This window comes from Polypterus senegalus, chromosome 10 (assembly GCF_016835505.1).
Source record: "Polypterus senegalus isolate Bchr_013 chromosome 10, ASM1683550v1, whole genome shotgun sequence".
NCBI lineage: Eukaryota > Metazoa > Chordata > Cladistia > Polypteriformes > Polypteridae > Polypterus > Polypterus senegalus.
The window spans coordinates 16,791,590-16,810,025 of record NC_053163.1 but is presented as its reverse complement, the minus strand read 5'-3'; the positions used below and the strand labels follow the sequence as shown (position 1 = coordinate 16,810,025).

Sequence of the window (18,436 nt, the reverse complement as noted above, 5' to 3'; positions counted from 1 at the left end):
ATTTACAGTTTGTGAATGGAATTTTGGGTCTGAGAAACACATCATAGTGACAGAAAAGCTGTAATAGCAAGGAAACACCTTACCTGATTTACCAACTGTTTATTGGATTTCTATGTAGCTTTATAGCAAAAATAACTCTAGCCTGTATAACTCGTTTCTTTGTTACCTTTTAACTGATCATCAGTCATTCATTAAAAAATAATTAGCATTTATATCAATCTCCCTGTTGTGCTCCTTTCCTTTCTGTCAGCTTAGCGTCAATATGTACTTTTCAGTAAAACATTCTTAAACACTATTGTTCAGATGTCTTTCATTCTTATCCTTGGCAAAACAAAAGCAGAGAAACCTTCACATAATGCTTATGCTAAACAAATCCAAACTGATCTCCCTTCAGGTAATTTAACACTTATTTACTCTCTCTTTATGAGCAATAGTGAAAGTAAAACATTTTATTTTCGCACATACAGTATTTAAGACACCATTCCAGTGAGCAATGATCAAAGTCAAATCTGCTAGTAATCTGAGACTGGCTAAATGTGCTATGCTTTAACAGAGAGCTGAGGAGAAGAAGGCTAGAATTGCAGGTAAAAACACCAATAGGTTTTTCAATTATTTTATTTTCATAATTATGTTGCTTTAATATTTTTTCTGCTGACGTTAAAGTAACTATTTTTTTTATCTTGCATCTACCAAAATAAAAAAGGAACTAATTTTTGTAATAATAATAATAATAATAATACTGAATGTCCAGTCTGGAAAGTTCATTTGTTGCCCTTCTTTCGCAGTCAATTTAATCCTGGTTTATACAGTTTACAGTTATTATTTACAAGTACACCTAATTTAATTAGGTCAATTAGTGATTAGTGCTGCCTTCTCATTGATCCAGTGCACTGGATTTGAATTCTGCACTCAGGTCATTGTCTGTGTTCACTTTGCATGTTCTGTTCATGTATTTCTGTAGATTTTCCACCATCTTGTCTGCTTTAGCTCCCAAATTACAAGGACATGAATGTCAGGTTAGTTGGTACCTCTGAATTGGTTGTTGGGGTGAAATCCATGCACCCATGACTGGGTTAATCCAGTCCCATAGTCGCTTTAATTGAAGATTGTCTTTTTATGTAAAAAATCACATATTCTGAAAGAAATGGATAAGGAAAATATCTTATACAACCTTAATATTTCCCGCCAATTTTTTTTTAATTATTAAAATTGGATGAAGGTGTCATGTAAATAATGAATATCCTAAAGTGCCATCCTGTCCAATGAATAATTCATAGTAGATTCTATTAAGGTCAACTAACCAGGTGCTGCTGCTGTAAGGCAGCCCCAAACCAGAACATTTTCATCACCATTCTTTACAGTTGCTGTCACAATCTTCTGGTCCAATGCTGCCTTAAAACTTTAGTCTTGCTCTAATGTTCATTCTGAATAACAAAGGTTTCCTCCTAGAACACTTGTCATATAGATCTAATTTATGCAGTCTCTTTCTAATGGAAAAAAATGCGCACTTTGACATCAGCAGTCTCAAGAGCTACCTGTAGGTCCGTGATAAAAGTCTGGTGTTCTTAGAGACACCGTTCAGCATCTTGTGTTCTGCTCTGAGCCTGAACTTGCTGGGATGGTATGGTCTGGACAAGCTGGCAATTGTTTGAGGTCTTTTACACTTGCAGAAGATCTGAATTCTTGATTTCCGATTGCTTGAAGATCTTCTTAAAAATCTTCCAAGTCTCATAGTCATGTATAAATCTTCTTTGTGAAGGTCTCAGAGAGCTTTTTTGACATATGCATGGTGACACTTCAACAGCAAATAGCAAAACCAAACTAAATGCCTGAGGTTTAAATTGCACAGATTCAAGACAAGGACATCTCTAAAGATCTTCTAATCATTTTCACCTGATTTTACAGGTTTGAGAATATATGCATACTAAATTTGTTCTGATTTATGCAATTAGTTTTATTTTTTGTTTGTTTCTTTTTTCGTTTTTCTTTTCATGTTATGTGATATAATTGCATTCACCAATGACCATTTTCTGGTGTCTTTGCTTTGCATTTTCATCCAATCCATTTGGTTAAAAAAAAGAAAAGCATTGGTGCTATGCACATTATAGTGATAAAACTAAGACAAAAAGTTTATACTGAAACACGATGGTTGATAAGAGTTTTCCATTGCAAACTCCTAACAGCTGAAATAATGGCTATTCATGTGGATGATATTTTCTACATCCTTCACGATCACCCTGATTACTGCAGTATTTTTCTTTATAAAGAAGACACTTTCTGGTTGTTGTTGCCAAAAAAATGAACAAAAGACATACATTTGAAGGCATGGAAATGCATCTCTGAAAACATGCATTTTAAAATGTTCATTTACATTGAAATTTCAGAGTCTATAAAACCTAAAACATAAATTTGATTACTGGACTGGATATATTCCTAAATCATCATGTTCAGGCCTGGGTCCCACATAGCTTCTGTTTTTGTTTTTTTGTTTTGTTTTTTAACCAAGTTGTTATTTTACAGTATGTTAAGGTGTTAATCAACAAATATAAAAGTTGAGTTTGCTAAATTTTAGTGGGATGTTACAAGCACTTATTCATTTTACAAGATGGAAAATTAGATGCAGGGATAACCCATAGAATGCAATGTGGATGAAACAATTGGAAGAACGTATCAGGAGTGTTGTGTGATTGAAGAATTAAGGTGAAGGTTAAAGGTCAGGTTTTTAAGACAAGTGGTAAGACCAGCAAGGATGTATGGTGATGAGACATGAGCAGTATTGCGAGTGCAGGAGAAGAAGTTAGATATGGCAGAAATGAGAATGTGGTGATGGATATGTGGAGTTACATAAAAGGAAAGAATAAGAAATGAGACCATAAGATGCACAACAAAAGTGGAAGAGATAGCTAAGAAACTACAAATAAGTAGGTTGAAGTAGTATGGACATGTGATGAGGAGAGGCAATGAGTATGTGGGCAAAAAGGTGATGGGAATGGAAGAACAAGGAAAGAGAAAGTGAGGGAAGCCAAAGCTGAGGTGGACGGACAAAGTAAAAAAAAAGAACTGAAGGGAAAGAGTCTGACTGAGGAGGAGGTGCAGGACCGACATGTTTGGAGAACTTTGATCAGTCCTCATACAAAAGTGGGCAAAGATGAAGAGCAAAAAGAAGATTTTCAGCGTGCTTTTCCAAGTATTTTGACTATTTAAGCTATTATTTACTAATTGGCTTGCTAGTGGGTTTTCCTTTTACCATTCAACATCTTTTGCAGCTTCATTTTTCATTATTAATTGTTAGAAAATAGAAAATATTTAACTTGACACATCTACAGAACAAAGTGAATATGAAAAGAATAATAAAAGAGAGTTAAGAGCTTGTATCTAAATTCAGAAAAAAAATTAGATCAGTTAATTAATCAATTATCTCAATTTGTGGTAAAATGACTTATAGATTGTACAAATGGTTGGAATAATATCACTGGGCCCTAGGACTGAACTTGGGAACCATTGATGTTAAATATTATTCAGTTGCCATTGAAATTTTCAGGTATTCTCTGGTTACTGTATTGCAAATTTGTAATTATTTTCTCCCCATCACATGACATGGTCTAAATTACAAAGCTATAGTTTATACTGAGGATGGCAATGGAATGAAATAAACTTATAGCACACTTTACATCTGGTTAAGCCTGTAGAATGCATAATGTGTGCTGATTCTGGAGTCATAAATTTCAGAGGAATCAGCTAATTCCTAAGAATTAACAAGAGCAGGAACCTGTATCTCACGCTGAATGCTACCTCATGGGTCTCCAATTTTGAAGATACTGGTAGTACATTCAGCAGAACCACTGCTGGGTTTTATGTTTCAAGATTAATGAAATACTTCTGCACCTATGAATTTTCTACTTACTTCCAATATCTTAATTAATGGAAATAGCTTAACCTTTCAAGCAAAACCACCAACACAATCAATCACACTTTGAAATTGTGAAAGCAACCATACTGAAAGGAATAATGACTAGTGTACAAAGCAAGCAATTAAATGCATTGTACCATATTCTTCACATTAAATAAAGGTAGAAAATTAAATGTAATTGCAAATAAATAATCAACTATTCACAATAAAGTGCTTATTTGAGGCTGAAAAGTAGTAGAAGTGTTATTTTAGTAAAACTATTGCTTTTAGTTTTATATCTTATAAAAAGTTTTGATTTTGAGTACAGAAGTATATAAAAATTTTCCAAGTACATCTAAGGGGTACTTCAAGTAAATTATGCATGGCAAGTGGCAATATGTTGTACGTTGGTCAGACACGCAATAATTTACCTGTATTCTGTATGTACTGTAACTATACTACTATGATATAAACAGTTCCATAAAAATGACTGTTTGCAAATAATTACCATCACCGCCATGACTGATTCCGGCCTGGTGCCCTTTGCTGCCAAGTGGAATCAAATTACATGAAGTACTGAGTTTGTGGCAATACTGTACCATTATTAATCGATTGAATAGAGTGAAATTGTCATTCCATAAAATATTGAGCTGATCGATACACTGATATGCTAACAAAAGGTGCTGGTACTCTAGGTAGTCCCCCATGAGACTTTATGAGCCATAATACAGTAAAAGTACATTGAAAAATGGGTTTGGGTCTGCAAAACAGTAATATTTGATTGAAAAGAGGATCCCCCCAGTAGTGCCAGCTGCAGCTTTTTTACTGCCCTACATTAAAGTGAAAATACTGCTCACAAACCATTTAGTCTTCAATTGCTATACATTATATTGCATAGAACAGTTGACTCAGTTCCACGTGAATCAAACCGATGACAAATCAAAGAATAGGGGTGGGATCCTCAAGTGGAGTTCCTTATGAGTCATTTATATATAATGATTGAGAAAATGCCACCCACCCCAAACACCTGGCTGCTCTAGCTGACCATCTAGTTTACTTATATTGTACAGCCAGGCCTGCCAAGTACACCAAGAAAACGTTCTGGTACTTTGTGTTGAAGCACTGCTTCCAGCTCTCCACATATCTCAATTGAATTAAATAGAATTAAGAATGATGTGTGCTATGATAGTTGCTAACTAACTCTGTTTTCATTAGGTGTGCGTGTGTATTTTCAGATATCCAAACTACTTTTTGTTTAGCAGGATTATGTTTTTTTTTTTTTTCGCTCTCTCTTTAATTTATCTGAATGTATACTGTTTATACTATTTTAGGTATTTGCAACCCTGATGAGAGGTTAAAGTGAGAAAATTATTCAAGAGTGGAGAAAGACATTTAATTGGACAGCGAATTGCACCACAGTATATGACTATATCTATCAGATTGTTTTTGTCATCAAATTTAAATTTTTAAAAATTACACCATCATGGACAACAGGAACTTTATTGAAATGTATAATCATCTTCAAAACCTGGAGACAATAAGGTATTATATCAATGTTTACTAGATTAACTGGATCATATTTTTTCTTTTAATGTTAATACATGGTAATTAATATAATAATTATATTATATATTAATTATATAATAACACTGTCTGTACTTAAATACAGCTTTAAATTCCCATGCATAAAATAGAACCAGAAAGAAGCCCTTAGGACAGTACACTTGGGTTAATATTCCAAAGTGGGACCTTTGATGAGTACAAGTTCATGTTCAGAAGAATCAGAGGCATATTCCAAGGCAGCAGCAGAAGAGGATATCTTCAGTCTGTCTATTTAAGATGAGCTTAGTTCCAATAATATCGTGACAGCCATTTTTGATTCCAAAAATGTCAATAAAATTAGATTATACTTTCTGTTAAAAACACTGCATATGGAATTCTTCTCCTAGTGAAACTAATTCTTCAGCCATCTGCTGACCACTGAAGAGTACTCTTCCATCTGTGTAGGAATCTACCTGTTAAACACATTAACTTTCTTTTTGTGATCTCATTTAGTATGTTCTGCATTAAATATAGCTTATTGCCAATATGTAATTATGTGTGCACTGTATAAAAGGTAAGCATTTGTGTACTACAACAACCAAGCTCATAAATCACTATGTTGCATTAATAACTAGTTTGTTTTAGCTCTACTGTAGAGTAAACCATATAAGTCTGATATTTGTTATTTTTACAAAAAAAAAAAAAAAAACCTCTTTTTTAAAGGAAAGGGCATTTTAAATTTGGCACCCTCTAAATGTACAAAAAGAAACAGTACAAATGAACACAAACAAATTGTGTCCCACTGTTAAAAAATTTACTGCAGCATGATAAAACAGTTTCTCCTAAATCATTTTAGGAATCTCAGCAAAATCCTATAAATTTATATGGATGCAGAAAATGAATGAATGGGAAATGGTACTATGTAACTATAAGGAATTTAATATCTGCTTCTCAGTATTTTTGAAAAGCAGTCTAAAAACAAGTTTACAGTAATCCCTCCTCGATCGCGGGGGTTGCGTTCCAGACCCCCCCGCGATAGGTGAAAATCCGCGAAGTAGAAACCATATGTTTGTATGGTTCTTTTTATATATTTTAAGCCCTTATAAACTCTCCCACACTGTTAACATTATTAGAGCCCTCTAGACATGAAATAACACACTTTAGTCAAACGTTTAAACTGTGCTTCATTACAAGACAGAGATGGCAGTTCTTTCTCACAATTAAAAGAATGCAAACATATCTTCTCTTCAAAGGAGCACCGTGAAGAGCAGATAATGTCAGAGAGAGCGCTCGCTAAGAAAAGCAACCAATCAAAAAATCAATACGTGCTTTTAAGTATACAGAAGCACCGAGATAAAGCGGCATTTTGTAGAGGAGCGTCCTATCCTCTAGGCAAACAGCCACTGTGTAAACAGCCCCCTCTGCTCACACCCCCTCCGTCAGGCAGAGAGAATGAGAGAAGCAAACAAAACAAGCGCCACGCGGGAAGCATATCTTATAGCATTGAGGAGTTTTAGTTAATATGTAATACATGCCCTGATTGGGTAGCTTCTAAGCCATCCGCCAATAGCGTCCCTTGTATGAAATCAACTGGGCAATCAAACTGAGGAAGTATGTAACCTAAATTAAAAGACCCATTGTCCGCAGAAAGCGTAACCAGCTTAAAAATCCGTGATATATATTTAGATGTGCTTACATTTAAAATCCGCGATAGAGTGAAGCCGCGAAAGTCGAAGCGCGATATAGCGAGGGATTACTGTATTATTAAACATAGTGTGATAGCTGGCCGGCAGCTCAGCCTGGCCGGGGCGTTCAAAGAATGAACGGATGGGGAAGGCAGCTACTTTGAAACGCTGCCTCCCCCACGATGCTAGATGGCGATTTCCCTGCAGCACAGCAGTGCTCCGGATTCCCGCAGGACACCATGGGATATGGAGTTCGGCTTCACAGCCCTTCTGGGTACCATGGATGCTGCCAGAAGATGCTGCAGAGAAACATGGGGATTTTTGCTTCCCGTATAGTCCGAAAGCACTTCTAAGTCACGGGGATGGAAGCCCCAAAGTACTTCCGGGCTGAAGAAAAAGACAATTCTCCACCGGACCCGGAAGTGCCGACGAGTCATGTGGACGGGAGGACAGAATCGCTTCCGGGTCAAGGACTTTATAAAGAACTGGTGGAGACCCAGTAAGCGTGCCAGAATTGGGAGGTGGTTTGACAGAGCTTGCTGGGAGGAGAGGAGGAGAGTATTGTGTTTATTTGTATTATTATTATTATTGCCTTTATATGGTGGCAGAGATGCTTCAAGGCACCATTATTAAAAGAAAAGGAATAAAATATCCTTTTGGTGCTTTTACCTGGTGTCTAGGAGGTTTGTCTATTGGATTTAAGGAGTGGCAGTGCCCTCCAGTGTCACAATTGTCACAGTTGCATGGTGGTGTGGTAAATTAGCACTACTCTCTCATGAATCCTGTATTCTAGGTTTGATTCCCATGCCAAGTTACTGTCCTTGCACATTCTCCTCATTTTTGTATGTTTTATTTTCTTCATGTACTCTGTTATTCTCCCAAAGATGTCTTTATAGACAGACACAACTGTATTTGTCTCCACAGGGAAATTTGGGTTTTTACATAAGCTCTTTAAATAAATTATCAAATAAATAGATAGATAAATGAATATATACACACACACCAGAAAAATTAAACTGGAAAAAAGAATTTAAAAGAAAGAAAACATCTGACTTTGCAGTCACACTCAAGGTGAGGTGCTACACAGGCACATTGCTGTTGGTATAAAGGAGCTCCCAGTAGTGTTTCATCACATACTTCTACTGAATGATTCATTGACTGAAAGTCCTCAGAATTAGTGTGTCACAGAGAGAATGTTCAGCATTGTTCATAATGTCACTCAGTTTTTTTTAACTCTCTCTTCCTATATGACCTTTAAGGTGTCCAGAGTGTGTCCTATAATTGTACTTACCCTTTCAATTAGGTTGTTGATTTGGTGGTCCTCTCTTGAAATGATGCTACTAACTTGAACACCACAGCATAGAAAATCCCACTGGCCATCAAAGAGCTGTTGAAGATGTGAAGGATGTCACTTCCCACATCAAAGGAACACAGTCTCCAAAGGGAGGGAAGCCTGTTCTGCACTTTCTTATACAGTTCCTCTGTGTTCAGACCAGTCCAACCTGTCATTAATAAGAACTCCCATGTACTTTTAAAAGTGGATCTCCTCCCATCCACTCTTTTAATAGTGAGCAGACATAGAGACTCTTTGGTGCGATGAAACTCAATAAGAAGTTCCTTGGTTTTGCTAATGTTAAGTTGCATACAATTCTCTTTGCACCATGAAACAAAGTTCTCCACCTGACTCCTCTCCTCTGTCTCATCTCCTTTACCGATACACCCCACAGGTGCTGAATCATCTGTGAATTTCTGCAAACATTTTAGGCTGTTTAAAAACTGTAAATTCACCCACATGACAGAGTGCATACTGCATGTCCTGATGAATTTGTGTCCTGTCAAGTATTGATTCCTGCCTTGCACCTAACACTATTGGGATATTTATGGAGGAATATTTCGGACAAAATGAAATAAATGCGCAAATAAATAAAGTACTGTGAAATGTGAGCATAAATAAATAAATGTGTCATGAAATGAGAGCCTAAATAAATAAATATGTCATGAAATGAGAGCATAAATAAATAAATGTGTCACGAAATATGTTTTTTGTTGCTTATTTATTTATTTATTTAATCAATTTTGTCCGTAATATTCCTCCAAACCATCAAAAAATACGATTTGAAATAAAACTGTCACTTTCACTCGTCAAAGTTGAGAGGGTGGGCTCTAACACACCCTCTGGTTATTGATTGATGAATCGATAGCACAAGAATTAAATAGAAAAATGCTTACTACTGCCGATGAAATGGTTTCTGCCGAAGATATTATGTATTTCAGAGAGAGAATTGAAGATTTATCGGAAGAAATTGCAATGTTGGCGGCCCTTTTAGACTCCGATATACCTGTAGATGAAACTATTTTTGAAAATATCGAAGAACTGGTGGAACGGACTCGACTGCACTCCAGTTCAGGTGACGCAGTTCCCTGCTCTGGACGCCCATCCTTTGACATTCCAGCTGAGTCAATAGAACAGACAGATTGCAGATCTATATGGTGTATCGGGGAAGACGATCACAAGGCGAATGAGCCAGTTTGATATACGGTAAGCTGCAACGGCTGTATTAGTTTAGATACTTTGACATGGAATGCCCAAAGCAGCGCCGACTAATATTTTGAACTGAGTATTTGACCCTTGTTTTAGGAGTATAAAGTCAGGTGCATATTCGCAGCTACTTTTTCAAACAACTTACAGCTCTGATCAGTGGCAAAGTTGTTTGAAAAAGTAGCTGCGAATATGCACCTGACTTTATACTCATAAAACAAGGGTCAAATAATCAGTTCAAAATATTAGTCGGCGCTGCTTTGGGCATTCCATGTCAAAGAACCTAAACTAATACAGCCGTATATCAAGCTGGCGCGTTCGCCTTGTGATCGTCTTCTCCGATGCACCATAAAGATCTGTAATCGGTCGTACTTTTAAACAGCATAACAGAAAGTGTTCAATTGACTCAGCTGGAATGTCAAAGGATGGACGTACAGAGCAGGGAACTGCGTCACCTGAACTGGAGTGTAGTCGAGTCCCTTCCACCAGTTCTTCGATAATTTCAAAAATAGTTTAATCTATATCGGAGTCTAAACGGGCCGCCAAAATTGCAATTTCTTCAGATAAATCTTCAATTCTCTCTCTGAAATGCGAAATATCTTCGGCAGAATCCATTTCATTGGCAATAGTAAGCATTTTTCTAATAAATTCTTGTGCTATCGATTCACCAATCAATAAGTAGAGGGTGTGTTAGAGCCCACCCACTCAATTTTGACGAGTGAAAGACAGTTTTATTTCAAGTCATATTTCATGACGGTTTGCAGGAATGTTACGGACAAAATTAAATAAATAAATAAATAATAAGCAACAAATAACAAATAATAAAAAAATAAATAAGCAACAAAAAACATTTCGTGACACATTTATTTATTTATGCTCTCGTTTCATGACATATTTATTTATTTAGGCTCTTATTTCATGACACATTTATTAATTTATGCTCACGTTTCACAGTACTTTTATTTATTTGCGCATTTATTTATTTATTTATTTAATTTTGTCCGAAATATTCCTCCATAGATATTCTCTGACTCAGCATGAGCATAAATGTGATTTGGCAGGTTTAAAATTGTAACTAGGTTTGAATCTGTTAATATTTTACAAATCAAATGTAATGTTTTGTTATTTATTGTCTCAAAACAGAAACGTCAGAGAGCTGAGGACTGGTCTGATTTACCAATGTTTTTCAATCTCCTTTCTGAGCAACTTTTCAGAACATGTGGAAACACTGGAAACCTGCCTTACAGACATAGAGAAGATTGCTTCAGAGATGGACACAGTTAAGAAAAATGTTAGCATCACCAATGTGGCAGGAGGCACTGTTGGTATAGTGAGTGGTGTGCTGTTTATCACTGGCCTGGCCTTGGCCCCGGTGACACTTGGAGCCTCCACAGCACTCACTATAGCAGGAGCTGCAGTTGGAGCAGCTGCGGGACTTGGAGGTGCAGTAGCAAGCATTGCTGAGGTTACACTCAATAGATCAGATCAGAAAAAAATTCAGGAAATCCTAAACACGTATAAACATACCATAGCACACATTAAAGAATGCATTGGGATAGAAGAATTAGTTTTTAGAGAGGTTTTCGAATTACAAGAAGAAAATATCCAAGAAAGAAATCAAAACATAGATAAGAATGAAATATTATCTGCCGAATTAAGAGCTGGTCTTCAAATTGCTGGAGCTGGAAGAGCTGTAGCAAGCATGGTAGATGACATTGTCTCTTTGAGCAGAATGGGAGATGTAGTGGGTGATGTTGCACGTGTTGGAGTGAGAGGAGCAGGGCAAGGAGCATTAAGAATAGTTGGTGGAGTTGGTAGTGGTATTTTTATGGTTGTAGACCTTTACAGCATCTGCAAAAACAGCATTGCTCTGGCAAAAGGAAAAAAGAATGAAACTGCTGAAATCATGAGGAAGATAGTAGCAGAGCTGCGGTGTGAGCTGGAGACATACAAACAACTTTATGAAGTCCTGGAAAGTGGGATGAAAGATATAATGATAAATATGGAAGCCTTAGAAAATGATTCCATCTTTGAGCAGTAAACATTTAATTCTATAAGATGTCGATAGTATTTCCCAGAAATGTCAATGATCATCATTTAAAACTCCTTACACCCTGGGGGCATTTTTCAGCAATCTCCACCTAGTGGAAAGTACCCCAAAATAAATCCTTATACAGTAATAAAGCCCTATTTTTCAAAAAATAAAGCCAGGACAGTTTATTTTTCAATAAAAACCTGACAGATAACTTCTCAAATGTGATAGAATCTGTGCTTGTGTGACATTTAAACATTGGAAACTGCTGCTAAACTAGGAAAAAAAAAACAACAGGGACTCACAGTCTGGGCCGGTTCTAGACAGGCAAATATGAGGGGGCAGGCAGAAATGTAAAGGGGGCACATGGTGACGACGGAGGCAGGAAAGGGGTGGGGGTGCTCTGGATAACTGTTTTTGTCATGTAATTGGATTGCACTTTGTCAGGCCTCTACCCTAAGACCGGTCCAACTTGGGTGTCCCACCTGAAGGCTAAGCTTCTGCTGGTGTAGCTCTTAGGGTCACTGAGGCACGCAAACCCCCTGACCACAATAAGGTGGCAATCCCTCAGGAGGAAAACTGAAAAATAAAACAACAAAAAGTAAAATAAAATATTCCTCATCAAATTATAACAACTAAAAACATGACATTTACCTTAATTTTATGGCCTATATCAAATATATTTGAAGCCAACAATAACACTTCTCAATACTAACAAAACTAAAAAGGGTAGGCCAAGTTATAAAAAAAAAATCAATTCACCAAGTCTTGAAAAATAAAATAAAGAATAAAATAAAATATCCATCCAGATCTTTACAACCAACAACATAAAAATTATCTTAATTGGATGGCCTAATTCTCAAATAAATTTGCAAAATAAAGTAAGAATAAAATAAGACCTCTCAATATAGCCAATATTTACAAAACTAAAAAGGGTTGGCATAGTAATTTAAAAAAAAGATTCACCATGTCGTTTCCTACAATTCTCAAACTAATTTGTAGAACACAACAGATTTAGAACAGAACATTTGAACGTTTTTCTTCTTTTTTTGTCTTGTTTTAAGCTTGTTTGTTTTGTAAGCAACTGAACTCTCTGTTTGTAACTGAACAGCTCCACTCTCCTTTCTCCTCAATCCACTCTACAACAACAGTCTCCTGTTTCCCTTTGCAAACACTCTTCCAAATTCATCCACATCCAAGTTATTTGTTATGGACTTCTCATGGGCCAAGATCACCAAATTCCTCTTTTTTTATGTAACATGGTGTGACGATAGGGGTTAGGACCCGTGACAAAGTGGAGAAGGAACTCTCACACGATGCTGAAGACACACCAATTACCAGGGCTGTTACACACAATTTATGCAACTCAGGAAAGGCTTCCTTGTACTCCTGCAGGAGTTTACACACAGTGGACAGGTCTGTTTCCTTTGAACATTTTTTGAGCAGCATCTGTTTTGCCACAAGAACTTCATTTTCAAACTTACAACATCTGCTACAGTGCCAGCCATCACAGCAAGAGGGTGCAACAGGGTGGGAAATGCACTAGATTTGGGTGCAAGACTAGATGTGGCTCTCATCAGGTCAATATTCTTGTGTGAAAATTTAGTTTCCATTTCTTATATGGCCCTGTCAAGGATTTTGAGCAGGGATCTTTTCAGAGACTGATGGGGGGAAATGGTAGGGTCACCAGAGTCTGTATGGCCCAAAGTTGAGAGCACAACACTTTGACCCAGGTGTTTGCTCATTGTTCTCCTTCTCTTTGTTGGATGTGACTCATCCTCAGCAGGAGATGACACTTCCCAACAGTCATCCTCACGGATGTTTTTAAGGAGTCCAGTGCTGCACTAACAACCTCAGAAGCACTGCACAGATCAACTGACTGAGACTGTAGAATAGCATTTGCTGGTTTCAAGACACCAAGCACCCGCACTGGGAACTTTCCAATCTCAAAGAAGTGATGCCTCTTAATTTGGCATAGCAGGCCTGATTCCTTGGTGCACAGATCAACTGCAGCATCATCATCCTCTGTCATCTCAGATAGGATACTAAGGATTTGTTCTTGATTGTCCACAGTGCACCTTGTCACCTCATAGTGGCTTGTCCATCTGATCTCAAGCAGCCTTTTTAGACAAGGTGCATCATGTTTATTGAGCACATAGTGGTGGTGAAAAAGTTGTAGAGTGAACTAGATAGGCTAAAAAATCTTTTGCACACGGCTAACTCTGCATGGCATGCACAACCACTAAGTGCAGTTGGTGGTTGTAGCAGTGGATGTATGGGACATATCTGTCAAGCTTCTTTTGGAGCAGAGCTTGTACACCACCTCTAACCCCACTCATCACAGAAGCCCCATCATAACACTGGCTAAGTATACTGTCAGCACTGTAGCCAGCATCAGAAAGGTGTAACAGGATCTCAGAGGTGATGTACTCTGCATCAAGTTGTTGCAAGTCGAGCAACCCAATAAGATGCTCCTCTGGCATGGAATTTCTGACAAACTGTATTATCACAGACACATTTTCCACATTGCACCTATCCCTGGTCCCATCACTTTTGAGGCAAAACCCTGCAGAATCAGCACTTTCATATTTTTCCTGACCTCTCCAAGCACCATGTCAGCCAGTGTTTGGATAATTTCATTTTGGATATCCTTAGATGTGTATTTTGCATTTTACGGGACACCCTTAGCAATGTTTGCTAGCTTCTCATCCTTCTCCAAGGTATATTCCATCAGTTTTAGAAAAATACCTGAAGCAATGTCATCATCATTACCCGCTGCATCATGTCTCAAGGTTTCTGCAGTCCCACGGAGCCCCAACTCATTTACACAGAGAAACCTTATAGCACTACCAATACTCTTGACATAGTAATGGTTTTTTTCAAGTTGTGTTTTACCAACCAACATTGAATCCGCAGTCTCCCCTCTGGCCTCCCTGCTTTTATGCTCAGTCCAGGTGGTTGATGCATGCACATGGTTGTGGCTGGACACATATCTCTGTAGCCCCTTGTCTCGATCAAGTGCTGCTTTCCAGTTGTTAAAACCAGTTAAGGTAAAAACTACATCCCTCTCATTAACAGTGCTGCCATATTTCCGACATGGGAAACAGAAGCATGCGTCCCACACAACAGAGTACTCCAGCCATGGTCGTGTGTGGTACCAGGCAGGATTGAATGATCTTAATGTTGTACCACCAAATACACGTTTGGGGTAACTACCCAGTATTGGCTGGGATGGTGTATTACCATTTAACTCACTGGGTAGCTGAGCGGGTTGCTTTGGGGCAGCAATTGTTGTTGATGCCACAGGAGTAGACATGCTAGTTGCTGTCTGTGATCATGGCTACTGCTATTGGTACAGCCAGGAGCAGCTTCACACTTTTTAAAAGCTTGGGAAAAAGGATGCATCTCACAGCATTAACTTTCCCTTTGTGAACTGCTGGAAGCTGGGGAGGAAAGTAATTAAGCTTTACTAAAATCGCTGTGATTTCATCAGTATATGAAACGAGAAAACTGTTGAGTGCAGAGTTGAAAGCTGGGGAGGGGCTTTGTGTCGGGGTCTGACAGACAGACACGGGTCCCCTAGTCGGCTCTATGCAGCAGCAGTGGTGCTTGTGGGATCGAGAAAGAAACACTTCTCTACCAGACTGAAACTGTGAGAAGAACAATGGACTAGTCCCCCATTGACTGTACAAATATAGATGTATTTTTTAGTTGTTGTCAATTATCTCACGAGTCGCTATGACTTTGACAACAGAGATTTGCTGCTTCCTCAAAGCCTGCCGCTGTTGCGCAGCCCCGCCTACTGAGAAACCTGACACCGGGTCATTTGCATACTAACAGTGATTGGATGTTTAGCTGGGGGGAGGGTGAGTGGAGGATCTCTGCTGAGTACTGTGTGAGCTGTGGACAAACAGTGCACGGAGGGAAAGAGCGAACAAGAGGTGAAACCTATCATCTCATTTGTGCCTTTTCCAGTGGATTTTTCAGCTACTGTAGTAAATCTTGTCCATATTCAGTTTGTGGGTAATCTATTATTTTCTCTCTCAGCTTCTAAAAGTTTGATTTAAGGGGGCAGGATGTTTGTTTAAGGGGGCATTGCCCCCCTTGCCCCAGCGTAGAGCCGGCCCCGCTCACAGTTATATTTTCAAATTTTTGCTTTCTGATATAATGTATTTCATGTACAAGTAATGCCAGAGCATTTTTTTTTACCTCTAAAGTGTCCCCAGATATGTCAACTGTACCTGTCTAAAGTTCAGTGTTGATAGCTGCACATCGGCAAACTGGAGATAGTAATTACAGCACTGTAGCCACAGGAGGGAAAAATAAGAAAAGATCAATTAAAGAAAGCATGAAGGTTAAATCAAACGAGAAGGAAGAGGCAGGTAGCAAGGCTGAGTTGGTGCAGCAGCAAGAAGGTAAAGGGTCGGGATTGATGTCCCATGAGGAGCGCGTGGCTGACACTAAAAAAAGCAGGGTCACTCCTTGCTGAGCATTCTGTGTGGTGGCAATGGATGGGAGAAGGGGCAGGGGTTGTAGGTGTTGGTATTGGTATAATGGCATTGAGGGACATGAGTCAGCCTTTGGGTACCCTGATGGTGACTGAATGAGGTGGCTGTGGTGTAATGTGGCAGATGTGTCTGTGAGCTGAGTAGATGCTAACCATTGAGAAGCAGAGACATGGTGGAGAAGGAAGCACTTCAACTTGTGCTGTTATTTTTTTTCCAAAGGACAGCACCTGCTAGTGATTTTAATTCTGTTTAATTGATTTATTATTAATTATGTGTGATTTTAATCTTCACATTAACACTTGTTTCTATTACAGATAGTTTTAATTATGTATTATGGATTAAGACTTTGCATTGCACTAATTGCACTTTGTATGCTTAACTCTTGAAAAATAAAAGCACAAAGAACCTTTGCACAATACCTTTTGTTTATTTGTTTCCTGATTTGCCTGTCTCATCCTTGTCATGTTATCTACTGTTTAGGGTTCAGAATTTGTGGGAACTGGAGTAACTCCACACTGTCACATACAGTTAGTTTAGATAAGGAATGGTTAACAGATTGGGACTTTTGTCTCTGCTTTTTGCAATTGTTGTTTATGATGACATGCACTTTCTTGGTATTCAAATTTTTGTCAATGAAAACTCTTTGGGCCCATTAACACCCAAGCATTTTTGTAACATTTTAGTACTACACCAGAGTGCCTCTAAACTGTTTGAGAAGTTATTTGCCACTGCTTCCAATGACACGATTCAAACTTAAGCTTTTTAAGCTGTGAGTGATGTAGAAAACTCCTCTATGCAGTATTTTTTGAGCCTTTCCAGACAAATGCTTGTTCCATTGAAATCAATTGTAATATTTATAAAATAATGATAAAAAAAAAAAAATAGCTTTTTACAGCATTCAAGCAGATGGCTCACCACCAAGTTAGCACCACGCCCTCCCTGTCAGAACAACAAATGCACATCTCTCTTTCTCCAGCCAGTTTCTTTACCACAAAGTTTTCTTCCCACTACAGACACATTAAACTCCTGAGGAGGCATTAAACCTCACTACCATGCTAGTAGTGCTGTTCATTTTTATCTAGAGACTGGCATTGCCTTACTTTTGCAACAGCAACCCCAGGCTTGAACTTCTTTTACTTTTAACTCTGAGCTTTAGGTTAACCAAGAAAGGTCACATTTTCTATGCAGCTCCACAGCCACCTCTTCTACTAGAAGGACAGCATGGTCCATGGTTATGTTGTCCTGTAACCAGGAGAAATTTCAACTTTTTGCTTATGCTCCTAAGATTCTCTTTAAACAAAGGGTTGTGCATTCCTGCAAACAGCTGGGTTGCAAGTATTCTTTCATTACATACTGTATTATTAGGGAATCATTACTTCATCCTAAGTCACCTCTGCCTGTCTCTTAACACCCTTTCAGGGATGCAAGTACATGTATTATGTATATCAGCCCCTCATGCACTGATACTGGGAAATTTAGAACATATCCTGTTGCCAGTGTGGCTGTGTCTCTATCGTGGGGTTTTCTTAAGACCTAGCACTGAAATCTTCATTATTTTCACTTTCTTGGCAACAGCTTGCCAATAGGACAATCCTTCCCTATATTATTTTAAACATATAGTACCAAAATAGGATAGACATTAACAAGTGGCATCATTAAGAAGAATGATTCCTTGATGTTTTTGATGTTATAGTCATTAATAAAGTAATTTACAACTTTTAAGTTCAGGTTAATCACATGAAGTATCATGTCCATTCACTAGTCATGTGACACTTCATTTTGAACAGAATTCAGTAACCAATGATCACTATCAAATTGTTCTTTTTTTCATGACAAGGACAACGTCTATTTGACTATAAATGATGCAGAAAATGAATAATGAAACCACAAATATATCATTAAGGAACTAATGACTAATGAGTAAGTATTTTGTTTTGTCTTAACTTCCAGTAATCCATTATCTTTTTGTTTGCAAATTATATTTTTTGAAAGTATTGAAACCAGGTATATTGCACTGGTTTATTCATATTGAACTTACCAATCTTTCAAATAGAAGAAAGTATTTATTTCACTCTACAGAATTAGGTCTTTTTTAGGCTGAACAATTCAGAGAATATCCAAACTAATGTTGAGTTCAATATGCAAGTCAATAGTTTCTCAGGTTAACGAGGATAGATCAGGTTATGTTTGATTTGGCACTGTGCTAATCACCAAATTAATTTAAACACCATTAAACATCTA

At 37.8% G+C, this 18,436-nt stretch overlaps 1 protein-coding gene across 1 annotated transcript; it reads left to right on the top strand.

Moving 5' to 3' along the window:
- The first annotated feature begins 506 nt into the window (after window positions 1–506).
- Window positions 507–12,004, top strand: LOC120536196 (apolipoprotein L6-like). The gene is made up of 3 exons (XM_039764533.1): window positions 507–584; window positions 5,221–5,431; window positions 10,799–12,004. Exons 2-3 carry the CDS (start codon window positions 5,373–5,375, stop codon window positions 11,694–11,696), a joined length of 957 nt encoding a protein of 318 aa, XP_039620467.1. The 5' UTR covers window positions 507–584; window positions 5,221–5,372; the 3' UTR covers window positions 11,697–12,004.
- The last annotated feature ends 6,432 nt before the right edge of the window (window positions 12,005–18,436 follow it).